Below are 18,642 nucleotides of genomic sequence, written 5' to 3'. Positions count from 1 at the left end.
TCCTTCCTCTCTTTCAAATATAACTTTAGTTGCCTTTTATTCTTTCTATCTGGAAGCAGTATCGCTAACCTTAACAGTCTTGACTTACCAAAAAATATATATATGTGTGTGAAATAAAAGAGAAGGAATTGGTGGCAGTGTATGCAAAACCAAAATGAAAAAAAATTACCTTTAACAATTTCACTTTTTTTGTTTTTTTTTTACACAAATACTGTTGTAAATATATTTAAAAAATCAGCATTCTATCTGGTAAACGTCACTTTTGCCCCTCTATAAAATTTTGAATTAAAAAAGCCTCAAGAACTTTTTATTGTTCCCCCCACCCTCCATTTCTCTTTCTTTTTCTCTTCCACAAGAATATATCTTGACACTTTTTTTTTTTTGCAAAGATTGTTGGAAATAATCCTTCTCTTGTACCTAAAAACATAGGTGCAAATTTCTGATATCTTTGTTTTATCTGCATTCCTGCCTTTCATGAAAGTCCCTCTTGATTGTGCTGAGGCTGTGGCTCAGCGAAGACACTGAATAAATACGATAGCCACTGTTGCTTGTTGCTTGTCCAAGTCTTCCTGGCTTCTGCTGCAAGGGGGGATATGGAGAACGTGGGCCAGGGTGTGTGGACCCGGGCAGAATCTGGGGGAGAAGCCTGCCATTCGTCTTTCTTTCCCACACCACCGAACCCACTGCCCTTCCCACCCCCACAGCCCTTTTATGAAATCAGACAACGTGGTAGGCGGAAAACAGCAGGGCCTTTCCTCTGGATTTTCAACCAGAAGTGATATTCCACAGTTTTAACTGGTTACTGTGAAGTCCAAGCGGCCAGAATTGTGAAAATGTCCACTGAAACACTGCAAGCGGTGTACTTAAAGACAGTAGGCCTTTTAGATTTTGTTATATATTTTTTGTAGTGCTCTTCACAAGTGGAATTTTTTTTTTTTTTTTTACTTTTTTTTTTAAAAGATTTTTTTGTAAAGAAGGGTTGTATTTAGAGGCCAGTAGCTAGAGATCCAACCAGTGGACCTCTTGAAGCACTACCAGGCCTTAAGGCCACCATCCGAGGGAGACTGGGAAAACTATTATTCACCCAAGCCTCCAGAAATGTAATGTACCAGCAGGCAAAAAACAGTTCTTCATGTAGTACAAAATGAAACGAAACAAAAACAAAAACAGAAAGTAAAAATGAAACCAAAACATTTCTTAAATTCTAGTGCCATAGCTTTTTTGTTTGTTTTTTTGTTGTTGTTTTGTTTTGTTCATAAGAAAGAGAGAAAGATACTACTTATCCGTCAGACACATGCATCCTCATGTGGTCGTTGAACTGCTCGATTTGGTCAAACTTTGCTGGACAGACGGAGCAGACGTAAGTGGTCCCCTCCGTGCAGGCCACCACACCTGGGGGGCCAGCGCGGGCACCTGGGGGTGTGCCCGCAGGAGGGGTCCCATTGCTGGCACTGTGCAGGGCCACGTGTCGCTCCAGGAGGGTCTTGTGAGAGAACTTCTTTTTGCAGATGTAGCACTCGTAGGACTTCTCTCCCCGGTGGAGGCGCATGTGCACGTTGAGGGAGCTCTTCTGGGTGAAGCGCTTGTTGCAGATACTACACTGGTATGCCCGCACTCCTGTGTGTGTCACCATGTGCTTGATAAGGTAATCCTTTAAGGAGAAGGAGCGCCAACAGATGCTGCATTGGTGGGGCTTCTCACCTGTTGATGTAGGAAGAGACAGCAAGCAGGACAGAGCGAGACATAGCAAGGGACGGAGAATGAAGGACAGGAAACAAGACAACAAAAAAGAAAAACAAAAAAATTAAAAAAATAAAATCTGATCCCTTAATGGATCATCCTTGATTGGAAAAATCCAGGCCCTCCTAGCCTCTCATGTGCAGGGTAATTTTGCTTTATGGTGATGCCAAGACAGTTTTGTTTTCCATTTCCCTATGCCATAAAATGGCTCTCCTGGAAAGCTACCAGATATTCCCCACTAAAAGTCTTCAAAGGTCATTCTGTGGAAAAGGGAGGGCTACTTTTGAAGGGGGTCACTTTCAGTGATCTGATTGGAGGATTTAGTGTTTCCCATTAACATTAGAGAGAAGAAAGATCTTTGGAGACATGGGTGCTCTAGAATTCTTGATAACCAAGAACATTGGTCATACAGCTTGATTCCTTGGGGAAAGTTCCCACTTCTAGTAGTCTGTCTAATAAATACACCTATGTTTTGATGATGAGTTTGGAAAATATTTGCCAACATAGGAATAAGTCATTTTGAAGAGCTATACTTTCAAGTTTGTCTACTTTAGACATAAATCTTCCTAACAGGTAACTTAAGGGTTAATTGCCTGTTCTCTATTGACTGTACTGAGCTGGAGAGTGGCCTCAGCAGGTGTGGAGGCTGAGTAGAGAGTGGGCAACATGATGATATCAGACTCAAATGGTCCTGTTCAAATCTGGGCACCAACACACTACACACCATTCTGACAAATCACCAAATGCCTCTGAGGTATACAGTCTTACTTACCTCACTGTGCTGGTGTTGACATAAAATACATATGAAATCACTTTGCAGACCACCGAGAGCAGTGTGGGAATACATGCATGGTGTTCTTATTACAAGGCTACCTCCCACCCCCATTAAATGCTTCCATATGGTTTTTGAACTCTTGGGTCAGTTTTTAAAATAGTTTTCCTGCCTCCTCCTTTGTTCTCAGCCTGTTGGCAGAAGCCCTTCTTTCTCCTCAGTTTAGTGCTTTGGCTTGGCTTAGAAACCAAATGATCAAGTTTGTTACAAACAGTGAGGTAAGTAACAATACCCAGTCACTGAATGACCACATGAGGTATTCTTAAAGTCCATGGGCCTGTGACATCTCTTTAGATAATTACTTAAAGACTTGCTTTGTTTGTGCTGTTTGTTCTCAGCTCTGCTTCTGGCAGGTGAGATGAACTGCATTAAAGTGTTTGGTCCATTTCTACCATCTTATTCCTGACTGCCCAGTGTAGGCACTTACCTCAGAGAAAAATGTCCTTCTTCTACATACTCTTCCATGACCCAAACTAAAACCCAAAGCCTCTGAAACTCCTTAGGGTAATACTTCAACATCTGAACTATGCATCAGGGTAAGAAATCTTAAAATTTGAGCTAACTTCCATTTAAAATATATGCCTTGACTGTTTTTCCATTTTTCCCATTATCAAATAGAAGAGCTTCGATGTATTATGGTAATAGCAGCAATAAAAACAATCACCATGTATTGAGTGTTTACTACGTGGCAGGTTGGTATTAAGTGCCGTATGCTCATGATCTGTTTTATTAAATTTTCTCTCATCAGGAAGATTCTTTTTTGTTGTGTTTTCAAACATAAATAGATAGGCTTTGAAGCATACTGACCAGACAGTATGATGCATAAAATCACAGGGTTAGAAGAGAAGAATTTTACTTTCAGATTAAAACAGGAAAAGTTAGGGATGCCTCATTGCTAATAATCTCAATTTGCTGAAGACCTCAGTCTATGCATAGTGTTTATATTGGTACTTTTTTTTTTTTTTTTTTTTAAGTAAGAGATTCCCTAAGAGAGACAGTCATGCACGTTTTTAGCTGAAAGATTTCTGTCAGCTGTAAACATGCCTGGAAGTCCGCTGGTCTTTGGTATCCTCATGCTTTCAGAAAATTTATAGAGGCTATGATAGGCTGGCCAATTGTCATTTAAATCGTGTCCGCCTGTCACCTTTTATGGGAAGCGTACCTTCCAGATGGTATTTTGGCTGCTAGGAAGTTGAAACTTCACCTATGTTAAAATGCTCTGCTGTTTGAAACTTTTACCTTCTGTGTGTTCTTCCTTGAGGCAAGGTCACCGATGAAGCCTTTTTATTTTCACACTCTCTTAATCTGTCTATAAATTGATTCTTCACAGTTGTCATGTTTCTCTCCATAGCATATATAGGTATGTTGTTTGTATGCATGTAGTATTGGTTCTACCATTAATTACCCATGTGACCCTGGGCTTTTTAAGTGTTTTCATCTCTCTGGGTTTGTTTCACCTTCCGTATGTGAAGAGTTGAACCAGGCACTTGTCACATGGTCCTTTGCAGATTTAGTGGTCCTCAGACCATGGTGGACCACAACCCCTGAAGACTCTAATCCTGGCTTTGTCAGTGAATGACCTGAAGGCAACCTGCTTAGTCACTGAATGTATTCACAGTCCCACGTTTTAAATAAGACAAAGTATCCTGTTTCCTTCTCTGCCACAGAACAATGGTACGTTACTTAATAAGGAGAAATGTTTGCAAAGCACTTGGGAGCTTCTTAAAGGAAGGTGCTCTCTACAATTATTAAGGTGCTATGATGGTGGAGTATAGGTATTTCAGGAACGGTCTTACTAAATGGGGTATATTTTCAGATTAGTGAGGTGCTCACAACTTTCATTCTGCATGTATAAATTTGAAATACAGTCACCCAGCAGGAATGAATTATTGTGTTTCAATAAAAAATTTTTTCGCACTATTTTCTTGCATAGTACTTACAGCAATCCCAAAATGGTTTTAGACATTATACATAAAATGGATGAGGTCTGTTGATTGTTGCTCTCCAAGTAAAGAAGGGAAAAGTGAAGATAAGTGGTCAGAGATGGCTTTCCAGGTTTAAGCCTATGGTCAGGAAATGGCAAGCCTGATTTGTCAGAAAGGGACAAAGAGTAAAAAGTGGATACTTGAATTATAACATCAAGGGGAAGGTCATATAAATTTCTTCACTTTAAAATGATCCATTTTGGGGCTATATAGATGTAGGAGTCAGATATGAATTCTATTTCCTTGGCTGAGTGGCTTGGGCATGTAATGTAACCTCTATAAGCCTCAGTTTCCTTATCTATAACTTGAGAATAATATAGTAAGTACCTGTCTCATGAAGGTGTTTTCAAAATTGAAGAGATAAAGCATTTAGTACAGAGTATGTGGTCATTTTAAGAAAAATTAAACTGTTCCATTCATCATGAAGGAACCAAGGATAAATGAAATCAACTGCAAAATGATGTGCATGGCATACAGAAGCCAATCCTGAATTAAAAAAAAAATTATTTCAGATAATCAATAAAACCAGTGATTATATTGCAGCTATGTAATTCAGAGTTTAGCGTATAGTCTACTCTCTCAAATATATATGCAAAAGGCAAGAAGTGGTATATGGATAAGATGTCAGCACAGAGCACAGGGAATTTCCTAGGAAAGCAGGCACTGAGCATTAGAGGCACAGAAACCAAACAGCAAGGGAAGAAATTGAGGGGGAGGTGGTGTCCTTTACTGCTTGTCAAGGGTGTTGGGCATGGTAAAAGTATACATTTTTCTCAAATTTTCAATGCCTCCTCATCACCTTCTTCTCATGGACCAGCTCTGACACTTACTCTGCCATGACTGACAAGTGGAAAAAAAAAGAGTAAGATACTGCTTAGGTTAGAAGATGCAAAGGGTTCTGCCGTAAGCTCACAAAGTTCAAGTAAAAGCCATCCTAATGGGTACAGACACCCAATTTTGAATAGCAACCTCTTGCTCTGGGGGCTCAGAAAGAACCCACTTATTCTACTGATTTTTTCCCCATTTTAACCAGGGCTTCTCCTGAGCTGTGAAAAGGACGATGAATGCTGTTATCAGGAGATTTTTCAGAAGCACTGTTGCTACCTGACTCTCCTGTTCTCTCTGCCTCCCCATCATCTGCCCTAGCACAATGCCCTCCTCTTTCGTGAGTATAGTGACAGGTCAAAAAACCGAGGCAGGGTGCTTGATGAGACAGCAGGCAGCAAGGAAGCAGGAGAAAGAGGAGAAGGTGGGTAACGGAAGGTGGCCATGGGTGAGGAGAGCAGAAGGAATACTTGAAAGTGCAGGTCCTCTGAATGGGGAACATTCAGACTTGACCAGAAAATGGGAAAGGTTCAGTATTAACAATGGAAGTCCGCTCAGATGGAATCATATGGAGCTTTTACTGGCTGCAGAGTCTAGTCTCCATCCAGAGAAGTCTGGCTAAAGGGGGGCCCACATGCCTGAGATATCAGTGGTGTGACCGCCTGCCAGCCTTTCTGTTCATTCCCTGGGGATGTGATCATGTTGCCAGCTTGGACTGTGAGGCTAAGAGGGACTCCCTATTGGGAGTATGTTGCATTCACAAAATATCTGTGGCTTCAGTGACAACTAAGATATTTTAGTTTTCAGCAGAACTTTAGAGAGTTCCACCCATGTTACTTGACTTTTCTTACAACTTTGTGACCAGAGTGGATATCAACATCCCCAGAAGATAGTATATCCAATTAGAGAGTTGTACTAACATCTTGAAGGTCACCTAAGAAGTCAGTCACACCTGAGAATACAGTACCAGCCCAACCAGATTATCTTCCTCTCCTGTTAACAATTCCTTATCTGCAAAATGTATAATGCTACACTATAACACATTAATGGCTGTGATAATTTTACAGCATTCATAATTAAGTGTTTTCATATAAATTATGTTATTTAATTCACAGAGCAACCATTTAAAGTAAAAGATCTGAAAAACTGAGGCTTAGGTTGACTATAGAACTTACCCAAAGTCACTCAGTCAGAAAGTGATAATATCAAGGCTTTCTCACTACAAGCCTTATACTTGTTCCTTTACATCCACTGGCTTGATACAATTAGTAGTCCAAGCTCCATATGAGGATTAACACATTATCTTGATATGACTGTTATGGCCCAATCACCAACATTGTTATGCTACCATAGTTACTATGTCTATTTACATTGAAATCATGGCTGAAATAGCTGACCTTCTCAAAGTAATAAGCAAAATTATCATATGTGCAGAGGATACCAATGGGCTAAAAACAGTCACCAATGAATGGGCTGTTGATAATATGATTCAGAAAAGGCCAAAACATTTACCTTTTGTAGGTGAAAAAAAAGTGTGAACACAGATATGTGTACAAAATATTCTCCAGCAAAATAAAAAAAAATTAAAAGTCTTGCTGTGAAAAGAATGTATCTGTGTATAAGTTCCTTGAATTAAATTCTCCTGGAACGCATGTTCACATTTTAAAATTTTCTTTTGTTTATTTTATTTCGATAGGTTTTACAGACCAGGTGGTTATTGGTGAATGTGCACATTCACCAAATGAATGAGCATATAAAGTATAATATACATGTATATATATGTGTATGAAGTGCATGTCTCTGTGTGTGTGTGTGTGTGTGTGTGTGTGTGTGTGTGTTTTTCTGCTCTCACAGGGTTTACATTCTAATGGGAAGGTGTAAAGATAACACATGATAATATTAATAATACGAGTCAGTACTGCTAAGTACCAGAAGGGATACATTTGCCATGTAATTTGGAAGACTCAACTTACTTCTTATGTGTGAGTGGTTAGTTTCTGTGATATAATTCCACTATAAAATCAAGCTTTGATCCATAATTTTGATTCACTTTTCCTATTTTATTTATTTATTTTTTTGAGATGAAGTCTCACTCTGTTGCCCAGGCTGGAGTGCAGTGGTGTGGTCTTGGCTCACTGTAACCTCCGCCTCCCAGGTTTAAGTGATTTTCCTTCCTCAGCCTCCTGAATAGCTGGGATTACAGGTGTCTGCCACCATGCCCAGCTAATTTTTTGTATTTTTAGTAGAGACATGGTTTAGTAGAGACAGACCTTGTTGGCCAGGCTGGTCTCGAACTCCTGAACTCCTGATCTCGTGATCCACCCACCTCAGCCTCCCAAAGCAATGGGATTACAGGCGTGAGCCACCACGCCCAGCCTGATTTACTTTTTCTAAACAGATTCTTTGTGGAATTTTAAAGAATGATGCTATGTAACAAAAGCAATCTGATGCCATTCTTCTAATTACCTAGGTTTAGCCCTCTAAGGGATTGATTCTCAACTTCAGCATGAACCAGGACTTGTTACACAGACTGCTGGGCTCCATCACCTGAGTGACTGACTCAGGACATCTAGGGTAAGGGTTAAAGAGGGGGGAACATAATTTGCATGCTGCTAATGTGGGTATCACACTGCTCCAGGGTTATCTTTGAATTTTCCCTATTGCTTACCTTCCACATCCATGTTGACACCAAGGCTTATCCTTCTTATATTCTCTATCTTTCCCTTTCATTTCAATTCCATTATGTGACTTCTGTTTTTTCTCTTGATGGAAGGGGGCAGACAGGAGGACCGCTTTGTTCCCTGACAGGATGGTTTGTTTTTTTCTTGAATTCTGTTGCTTCCAAACATGCCCTTAATTCTTAGTTTCCTTTATCACAACTTTTATGAAGCTGCATTAAGTGAATGAAAGAAATTCCTAGAGGTAATGAAGTCCTACCGTGGTTTGTTTAGCAGTTGATAAAGAGTATTTAGATGAGGAATTTTATTTTACTCTTATAAAAATTGTTAAGGAATAAAAATATTCTTGTTATGAAGAATATTCAAGAGAAATCCAAGGAGTATAACATAAGTTTCAGCATTTAAATTCCGAAGAGGAAGGACACATATCAAATGTGTATTATTCAAAGACAAGAAATAGAGCAAAGAAACTCAGTGTCTCCTGGGTGGTAGGGGCAAAAAGTAATAATGATAAGGATTTTTTTTTTTTTTTAAGTTAAGTAACACTTTGCCTCTTCTGAAAAGCTCTCACATGCATCATACGTTTAAAACTACTCAAAAGGCAGAAAAAATCATTTCTATTTTAAACTCAAAGAAACTGAGGGTTATGAAATCAATTGGTTTGTTGAAGGACGCGTAGCCCTTTAGAAGAAACAAAACTGGATCCAAATCATCTAATCCCAATACAATAATCTTTCATTTATGCCTCCACTTAAAATTTCTCGGTTATATTCACTATGAAATATGATTTATAATTAAAGCTTCCTTGATTCTTAAAGGTAGAGCCTAGCTCCAAAATCAGTATGACATGCTACGTCTTTGTCTCAAATACTCGTTATTATTATTTTTTGAGACAGAGTCCTGCTGTGTTGCCCGGGCTGGAGTGCATTGGTGTGATCTCCGCTCACTGCAACCTCTGCCTCCTGGGCTCAAGTGATCTTCCCACTTCAGCCTCCCAAGTAGCTGGAACTATAGGCATGCAGCACCATGCCTGGCTAATTTTTATAGTTTTTGTAGAGCTGGGGTCTTGCCAAGTTGTCCAGGCTGCTCTCAAACTCTTGGGCTCAAGTGATCTTCCCACCATTACCTCACAGAGTGCTGGGATTACAGGCGTGAGTCACCATGCCTGGCTTTAAACACTTTTTTTCAATAATGTGAAAGATTAACATAGAGCAGTACAAAATTGTCATTGGACTCTGAATCTTAGAATTGATTCTCTTCAGGTCTTTTTTTTTTTTTTTTAAGAGATGGGTACCCAGGTTGACCTAGAAAATCCTGGGCCCATGAGACCTTCCCACTTCAGTTTCCTGAGTATCTGGGACCATAGTTGTGTACCATTACACACAACTTACCTCTGCAGTTGTTGAAAGCAAGTACCATCTATATTAAACTTTGGAGATACTGAATTGCTAAACCAGTCACTCTGCAGATCTATTGGTTTGCATAGCAGCTGTGATGGAGAAAACCCAAATTTCTTCTTTCTTTTTAACTTTGTCAAGCTATTATTTCTTTTTTGGATTCTTTTGGTTAGAGTATGGGTGGGAACACTGAGTCCAAACCTACTCTTGGAAATATCTCCGTGCTCTCTAGAATCTTTCTATACTAACATTTGGACATTTTGCTCTGAATTTTTATCACTTCACCAGGCTCTTGGAAAGTTGTGAGGCTCCTCTTTTTTTTTTTTAATGTTTTCCCCAGAAATTGAAAAGAACTTTGGAAATACGAGCTACAATGAATTCAGGTCTTGAATTATTTCCACATGTTCCGGCTGTCACGCCTTTTGAAAATCTAGACCAATTGTTCTAAAAGTTTGTTAGGTTAGGGACCCCTTCAGTTAGACAAAAGTCTGGAAAGACAGATAGGATTTCCAAACTGCTACTGCCAAATAATTCTAGAATAAAAGGAAAGAGAATTACTTCTTTTAAATTGGGTGCCTGACTGATATATATACATTATGATTTTCCGATGGGGCTATATTATACACACCATTACAACAACATTCATAATTAACTGAAGACGTTCAGAATTTACCAGAGAACTGAAGTCCACACTTTAACTCAGATTTATAAAATGACTCTACCTATAGCTTTTGCATCTATAATGTCTGAGCGTACAAATCCTTTGCTGGTTTTCTCATGCCCAAATCTAGTTATCTTGGTTAACCAGAGAAGACTTTGGTGAATCCATTGGAGAAATGTATTTATACATCAAGAAGATACTTTTTGGTAGTACACTGAAAATTTTATGTTGCAAATTTAAAGCCTAATTTCACTGTGTGATCTAATAGAATGTGTGAATTTTATATCTGATAGGTCTAGTTGAAGAGATGTACGGAGGGGAGAGTAGGTATGCTTATGGATCCAAGGACAGCAAAGTCAACTTTGGCTAAGGAGACACTTTCACAAATGGTCCTTCCTATATCCCTCCTGAGGATCCTTTTTAATGCCTTATAAATCAGCTATCTGGGGGAGGAAAGGATATACACTATGTGACAGCACTCTACAAATCATAAGTTGCTCAAAATAAACACATTACTGTTTGATTAATTCACCTAATAATGGTGATACCCATACCACATGAAAAATTTCTTGTGACTGACCTCAGGTTATTAGTGCAGTCACATTTATCCCAAATAAACATAGTGATTTACCACTACCCAATTTTCTTCCTAAATTTAGTAGTGAGTCACTTTATTTATTTGGAAGTGTGAATACTGTGATCTTGAAAAACTGATTCTCATAAAAGTACGCACATTAATGTACATAATGTCCTGACTTAAATAAGATCGCAAAGAAGGCAAAGTTTATCTTAAGCAATGTTCCATTTCAGTTGTACAATTCCAAGTTTGATGCCTTGCCTCCATCTCTGTTGTTTTCTTTCCCTTCAGTCCCCAATCTAAACTTTGCTGTTTTATGCCCTGTCTCTTGGATTCCTACTAGCTGATCTGGGAAACAAGGTTGTTTTGACAAACTAATTTGTTTTCACGTATCAGAATTAAAGCATATAACTTTTCCCTGGTAAATTATTCATCATTTAATAGGGGTATTCTGAGGCACAGTGACTCACGCCTATAATCTCAGAACTTTGGGAGGCTGAGGCAGGCAGATGGCTTGAGCTCAGGAGTTTGAGATCAGTGTGGGCGACATGGTGAAACCATATCTCCACAAAAAATAAAAAAATTAAACGGGTGTGGTGGCATGTGCCTGTAGTCCCAGCTACTTGGGAGGCTGAAGTCAGGGGATTGCTTGAGCCGGGGAGGTTGAGGCTGCAGTGAGCCGAGATCATGCCACTGCACTTCAGCCTGGGTGACAAAGTCAGACCTTGTCTCACCAAAAAAAAAAAAAAAAAAAAAGAAAGAAAGAAAAGAAAAAAAGAATTTTAAATATACTGATCATTACTGTTGTAGGTATACTTAGGTCCAAGAGAATCTATGTGAAATCACAGTTGCTTAGGTGGTCACTTATATGGAGGCACATGGATGGAATATCCAATTTTATGGAAACGCTGTATCTCTGTCCCATTATGGAGCTAGGAAAAAGGACTGGCTGAGAGGTCAGGAGATCTTAGCTTGGGAATCACAGATTCCAGGGATGAAACACGATCTTAAACATCTTGTTAACTGAATCCTGTGTACAAAATTCCTAAAAATATCCATCCATTATTTTCTTGAATGCCTCTAATTATAGAAATGCACTCCATTTAAAAGCAGTCTATCTGATATTAGGGCAGGTTCTGATTGTTAACAAGCTTTTTCTTTTATTTAGTGGAAAGTATCTCCTGATAGCATCCAATCATTGGTCTAGTTCTACCTTTTGGAGCTAAACTATACAAACTGAATGTCTACTCCTCTTAACCATCTTAATAATAGCTACCACTTATAGAGCACTTATGTGTGAAGAACTACTCTAAAGACTTCACATCCATTAATTTATTCTCAAGACAACACTACAAGGAAGGTGTATCAATATTATTTTCATTTTATAGACAAGGAAACTGAAGTACAGAAAAGTAATTTTTTCAAGGTGACAAAGTTTAGTAGTGGTTAAGCCTGAATTCAAAGCCAAGCCATCTTGCTCTAGAGCTCAAGCTCTTCCTGACTACAATATGCTGCCTCTGAAACACAAATACTTGAATATGGCTTATATGATGCCTCAAGTCTTCTCTTCAGCAGTCTGGATATCCCTAGGACATCCCTTCTCCATAAAGGGTTTCTGTGACGGTGTCTCTTGGTGGCATGGTGCTTTGTTCTTATGATGGGAGGAACATAGTTGGGGCTTTTAGAAGAGGCTTTGGTGGAGTCTCTTTAAAATCTGAAATGATGACCCCAAACCTTCCCTTCAACCTGCTCTCTTACCTTGCCTTCCCACAGACCCCTCAGCCCCTGCTGCCAGGCTTCCGGGTAGGGCAGCACTCACCTGTGTGTACGAACATGTGCTTGACGTAGTTCTGTTTGGCGGTGAAAGTCTTGTTGCAGAGAGTGCACTCATAAGGCTTTTTTTCGCCTTGCCCACTGGCTGTGCTGTGGCCTGCGGATGAGGCCAGGGGCTGTGGCGCTGGCAGCTGTGCAGTAAAGGTCGACAGGCCGGGCTGGGACACTGTCACAAACTGGGTCTGCTGGCCTGCCAGGGGCTGTGGCAGGCTGAAGAGGAAAGGCTTGGGGCCGCTGCCCGCGGGCTGGGTAGTGAAGAGGGCTGGCAGGTAGGTGTTGCCAGCTGTGCCAATGACCTGTGTGTTGCTGGTCAAGGTCAGAGGCATCCTCAGGTTGCTGGTGAGGGTTTCTGTCTGGCGTAAGTAGAGCTGGGTACTTGGCAATGGCTGTCCGATGGACGTGCTGACCGAAGGCTGTTGCAGGACGCTCTTGTCGGAGCTGTTGCTGACAGTGATAACTGTGCTGTCCATCTCCACTTCATTGCTTCTCTCCGGAGAGGAAGCGCCTGTTTCTAGCTGGTTTGGCTGCGGACCACCTTCGGCAGGGGCTTCTGCAGCCTGCTCGGGTTGGGCGGGTTCAGCTTGGCTGTCCCGCGCCGCCCCAGGCCCAAACTGCTGCTCCACCGAGTCAGGCTCCGTGCCTATGGAGGAGCTGACGCCCGAGTCGAAGCTTTCACCTTTGGGCTCACTCTCGGTACCCTCTGCCTGGTCTGTGTCTTCCGTGCACTCCTCGGATTCGTTGCGCTCCAGGATCTGCACCCTTTGCTGCCCGTAGTAATCGTAGTCGTCCTCCATCTCCTGCTTGATGTGGATGTTGCCCACTAGGGTCTGGATGCGCACAGGCCGGGGCTGCTTGCGGCAGTGCGTGGTCTCGGGGGTGGTGGATAGGTAGCGTTCCATCTGCTGCGAGCGCTCGTGGATGCGTGTGATCCAGCTGGGGTCTTCCATGTGGTGGTCGCGGGGCAGGCCGAGCGCGGTCTCATGGTGGCTGACCACTGCGCCGCTGTAAAAAGAGCGCTCGCCGCTGCCATTCTGCATGGAGCACGCATAGAGTGCCGAGTAGATCCTGTCCACGCTGTGCTGTGGGTGGCTCTGCAGGTAGCCCGATTCCGTGTCGCTGCTCTGGCCAGATGTGCCTGACTCGGGCGTGCCCCGCGGCGTGTCCTGGCCTGAGTCCTGGATTCCCGGGAACACATCGCCCACGTTCTGTGACACGATGCGCGTGCACTCGTCGATGACTGTTTTAATCTGCAGGATGCTGGCGGCGGTGAGGATCTGCAGAGCTTCCGACTGCGAGACCCGTAGCACGCCGCTGTACATGAAGTCAATGAGCTTTTGCACTGACTGCACTGACACCACCGACGGGATCTCGATGTCGCTGTAGCCAAGCAGCAGTTTGTCCTGGAAGAAGGGGCTGCCGGCTGCCAGCACGCAGCGGTGTGCGCGCAGCATGCTCCCGTGGATGCGCACCGTTACGTCACAGAAGTGGCCACGGTTGCGCTGCTCGTTGAGGGTCTCGAGCACGGAATTGCTGAAGTTGTGAAGGTTGATGCTGTGAATGCGCTCGGTCATCCCCTTGCAACTGATGTCACCTGCAGCATGTCAACGCAGACACAAAACAGGGCATGGGTCAGATCTAGTTGGCTGCATTCCTAACACCTAGGTTTCAGGTGAGTAATGGTCATGGCTCCTAGAAGCACCGCCCTTACATAGGCAAGCGGGGAGATGGACAGGCTGCGACATACAAGTAGCAGGTATGATGGCCTAAGGGAATAGGGTCTTGAATTTTGCTCCAATTCCGGTGTTAGTACGGCAGCCATTTTGGGCATCCATATTAATTCCCCAGAGCTGCAGCTGAGGTAGAGTGGCCTAATAACCAGATGGTTTGTTTGCCTGCTATTCCTAAAGCAAAGAACTGAAAGGCAAATGGAAGACTTGTTTTTATGAACACTCTACCTCCACTTTATGTTTATTTATGTATTTATTTACTTTGCCTCCACTTTAGACACGCCTAAGCCTAGGTCCCTTGGGAAAGTTTACATCTCCCCCAACTTATCAAAGCCCCTTATTTTATGTATACACAGTGACCACATTCATAGTCAACAAATAAACCCCCTTCCTATTAAGTTATATGTCATATTATCAAAACCTACAACATGTATGCAAAAATTCTTGGAAAATTCAACCCGGACTAACATGTCTACCAGTCACTACCATGTTTTCCAGATGATTGATAGCTACAGAAAGCAATCTGCTAGCTAAAGGGGCACTCCATGGCTGCTTTCTGTATCTACTCATTCTTCTTGGTCGTCTCTGACAACCTGTTTGAGCACTTTCCAGGGTGGTTGCATGTGATATAGATGGTTTTCTGAATTTTCTGAGGCTTAATGAAGAAGGAATGATAAAAAGGTCAGAGATGGCAGTTCTTACCCAGGAGACTAGAGTACCTTGGTGATCATATCTATTATTCAAATGTGGCACTTTCAAGAGTGAAAGGAGGCATTGTTAATAATTAGGCCAGGATAGCAGGAGTAAACCAGGAATGGGATATACGATCTCCTTGGGTAATAGGGTGCTTTATGTACTTGCTGCAGGGAAGTATTAAACAGCTCCGGGGGGGAAGGCAACAGCTACGTGGAGGCTGCAGATAGCCTGACCCACTGCCACTCCTATACTGCAGGCTGTATGACAAGGGATAATGTTGATAAGATTTGGATTCAGAATGAGAAACAAAACAGGTGGCTACCTTAGGGTTTTATTAGTTTTCTAGCTCACCTCTAGAGAATTCCCCTCCAAATAATGCTTCAGTCAGATTCCCCCTTGCCTTTACAACTGAACAATCAGCTAGGGAAAGTGAAACAAGTGGGCTTTCCAAACCAAATGGCCCAAGCACTGATTGTTGGCCTGTGGCCCCAATCTCTCCGTCTTGTGAGAAGCCACCTGAATGGTAACAGCCTTCAGATGGGAAGAAGGTCTACCTCCTCACACTCTTTCTGCTCTACCTGGGGATAGAAGACTTGTTCAGGAAACTGAATTCAGTGAACTGTTCTACCTTGCTTCACTCAATCACCCTCACATGGTATGAGCTTAACTTAATAAATGTTCAATAATACAATTTGCGCTAATTTGTGTAAGAGCATTCTTTCTTGTTCTGACTCTATCAGGTCTGTTATGTGCCTAAAATATTGTATTAGGGTACAGATTCTATCATTTTAACTTATGTAAGACAAGTTCTCTTTAGCAGATTAAAAAGTTAAGGTGAATCTCCTGTAACTGTGTTAATACAAAGTATGGGCCTAAAGGAAGGCACAAATAACCCAGGAAGGGCTATTCAGGAACTCAGTCAGCAGCAGACCAAATTTCAAGTTCTTGCTGAGTTCACCATACAGACATAACACAATAGCAATCACAAGATAACTTTTTTTAGGGGTTACTGTTCTAACTGCTTTATGTGTATGATTTCATTTAATCTTCACAGCAACCATGATATTATTCCCATTTTACAGGTGAGGAAACTGAGGCCAGAGATAATATCACAGGTACATATTATTCCCATTTTATAGGTGAGGAAACTGAGGCCAGAGAAATTAAGCAACTTGCTCAAGTACACACAGGCAATTGCTGGTAGACTGGCATTTAAACCCAGGCAGTCTGGCTCTAGAGTTCACCCTCTTAACTGCTTCACTGTATTGCATAGTTTGCCCCTGAATGAGGTCAGGCCCTTAAGGATCCACGGATCTGTTTTAAAGCTGTGTGAAAGGCTTTGCCCAGTACTACCTCCAGCTACTTTTATACCTATCCATAACTTAGCATGGTTTTCATGTTTCTAGGCTGTGATACTTCAACATAGCCTCAGTCAGCTAACCTAAATAACTCATTATTATTATTATTATTATTATTATTATTATTATTATTATTATTTTGAGACAGGGTCTCTCTCTGTTGCCAGGCACCAGGCTGGAGTGCACTGGCACAACCTCCACCTCCCAGGTTCAAGCAATTCTCTTGCCTCAGCCTCCTGAGTAGCTGGGACTACAGGCACATGCCACCATGCCCAGCTAATTTTTGTATTTTTTAGTAGAGATGGGATTTCACCATGTTGGCCAAGATGTTCTCAATCTCTTGACCTCATGATCCGCCTGCCTCAGCCTCCCAAAGTGCTGGGATTACAGGTGTGAGCCACCATGCCTGGCCAAGAACTTATATTTTTATACGTCACGATGCAAGAGGTAAAACAACTATTTTGGCACTATAATGTATAATTTTCTATATACAATTTTACTATCACCAAGGTCTCTTTCATATAAGTAAAACAGTAAGTGGTAAAACTGGTTGTGTCTGTGATCACCTCTTTGTAGGATGGATTTATTACATTTTTTTCTACACAACTGAAAACACTCTTTAAACACACATTTGCTCATCGCACTAGTTACAGCAATGACACTAGAGATGTCATATATGATAGAGTTTTCTTTCAGATAATTCTGGGAAATTCTAGCTCTATCACAGTTATCATAATGATTAGTATCCATACAGTGTTTGACAGTGTATACAACTCTTTTACATGTAACATCTCATTTATTCCTTACAACAATCCTGTATGTGTTCCAGACAGGTGTTTTTTTTTTTTTTTTTTTTTTTTACAGAGTCTTGCTCTGTTGCCCAGGCTGGAGTGCAGTGGCACAATCTCAGCTCACTACAACTTCCAACTCCCGAGTTTAAGTGATTCTTGTGCTACAACTTCCAACTCCTGAGTTTAAGCGATTCTTGTGCCTCAGCCTCTTGAGTAGCTGGGATTACAGTTGTGTGCCACCACACCTGGATTATTTTTGTATTTTTAGTAGACGGGGTTGCACCATGTTGGCCAGGTTGGTCTTGAACTTCTGACCTCAAGTGATCTGTCTGACTCGGCCTCCCAAAGTGCCGGGATTACAGGCATGAGCTACCATGCCTAGCCCTTCAGGATAGGTCTTATTATTACTATTTCATATAGAGAAAGTTGAGGCTCTCAAAATATTTAAATGACTTGCCCAAAGTTTTACACAGTAGCACGTGGCAGGATTGGGATTAGAACCTATGCCTCTTGATGCTTTTCCACTGCTTAACAGTGGATCACTGAGGAATGAAGCTTGAAGTGCCCAAAGATCAAGATTTATCTTAATTCTCAGTAGAAAAAAAGAAAGACGCTGAAAGTAATGATGAAGGTTGCTTTAGAGATGAGAAGTGAACATACATAATCACACACACACACACACAAGTTCATGAGAAAAATACAAACTGTTTGACCAGACTGGATTGCAAATTGAGTTCATCTAAACAATCAAGTTATCTACTAAATAGTCTGAGTTAAGACTATTGCGATAATATTGCCACCAACTTCATTAAAAACCACAGAGACAAACTTAAACCTGCACACGTACACAACCTGGCCTGAGATGCCTGATTGAATTTTGTAGACACAATTCTTAAATATCTCCCTGAGTACACTGGCCCCACACTGCAGTGAACAGCCATGAAAAGCTGAATCGTTTTTGCTGATATGAGTACAGATGCAAAGGGGGACCCTGCCTCCCCATTCAAGCACACCTCATTCCTCCAGCACACAATGCTGAGGCAATTCCTTTCCCAGGCTTTCTTTTATTTTTAACACTAATACAGTGGGAAAAAGTTTCTGCCACAGCAAGGCAAAGTCCAGGCTTTTGTGAGCATGTCCTTTTCATCCAATGGGCATTAATGTATAGATTCCAATGGAATAAATCTGAAATACTCTACTGTAGAAGATTTGTCCCCCATTGAAAACAAATCTTGATTAGATGGTTATTCACAGAGTGTATAGGAAGGAATGGTGTGAAAATGCTAACTCTATTCTTTCTTAGATTGGCACTGAATAGGCATTTGGGCTATTCAAAAAAAAAAAAAAAACAACAACAAAAAAAACCCAAACCACAACCCTATCAACTGTACAAAACCGCAAAACTTTACATAGATTATGTGATTATGTGTATTTGGGGATCCTCCCCACCTGAAATAAAAAATGCACAGTGTTATGAACACAGAACTAACGGCAAAATGAGAAAGTGATAAAAATAGTTCTCTGTTTTAAAATAATAACCTA

At 41.4% G+C, this 18,642-nt stretch overlaps 1 protein-coding gene across 27 annotated transcripts in view; it reads right to left on the bottom strand.

Moving 5' to 3' along the window:
- Positions 1-233: 233 nt before the first annotated feature.
- Positions 234-18,642, bottom strand: part of ZBTB20 (zinc finger and BTB domain containing 20) — a 790,532-nt gene continuing 772,123 nt past the window's right edge. For all 27 annotated transcript variants that reach the window (XM_074405337.1, XM_074405336.1, XM_074405331.1 and 24 more), the window contains 2 exons: positions 12,515-14,119; positions 234-1,701 (listed from right to left, as the gene is read on the bottom strand). In XM_074405337.1, coding sequence (XP_074261438.1) covers positions 1,280-1,701; positions 12,515-14,119 — 2,027 coding nt within the window. In that variant the 3' untranslated portion in view covers positions 234-1,279. The remainder of the gene's footprint in view (positions 1,702-12,514; positions 14,120-18,642) is intronic.

The sequence above is a fragment of the Saimiri boliviensis genome, chromosome 8, assembly GCF_048565385.1.
Source record: "Saimiri boliviensis isolate mSaiBol1 chromosome 8, mSaiBol1.pri, whole genome shotgun sequence".
Lineage (NCBI taxonomy): Eukaryota > Metazoa > Chordata > Mammalia > Primates > Cebidae > Saimiri > Saimiri boliviensis.
The sequence above is the reverse complement of the archived record's forward strand: the minus strand, read 5'-3'. Positions and strand labels throughout refer to the sequence as shown.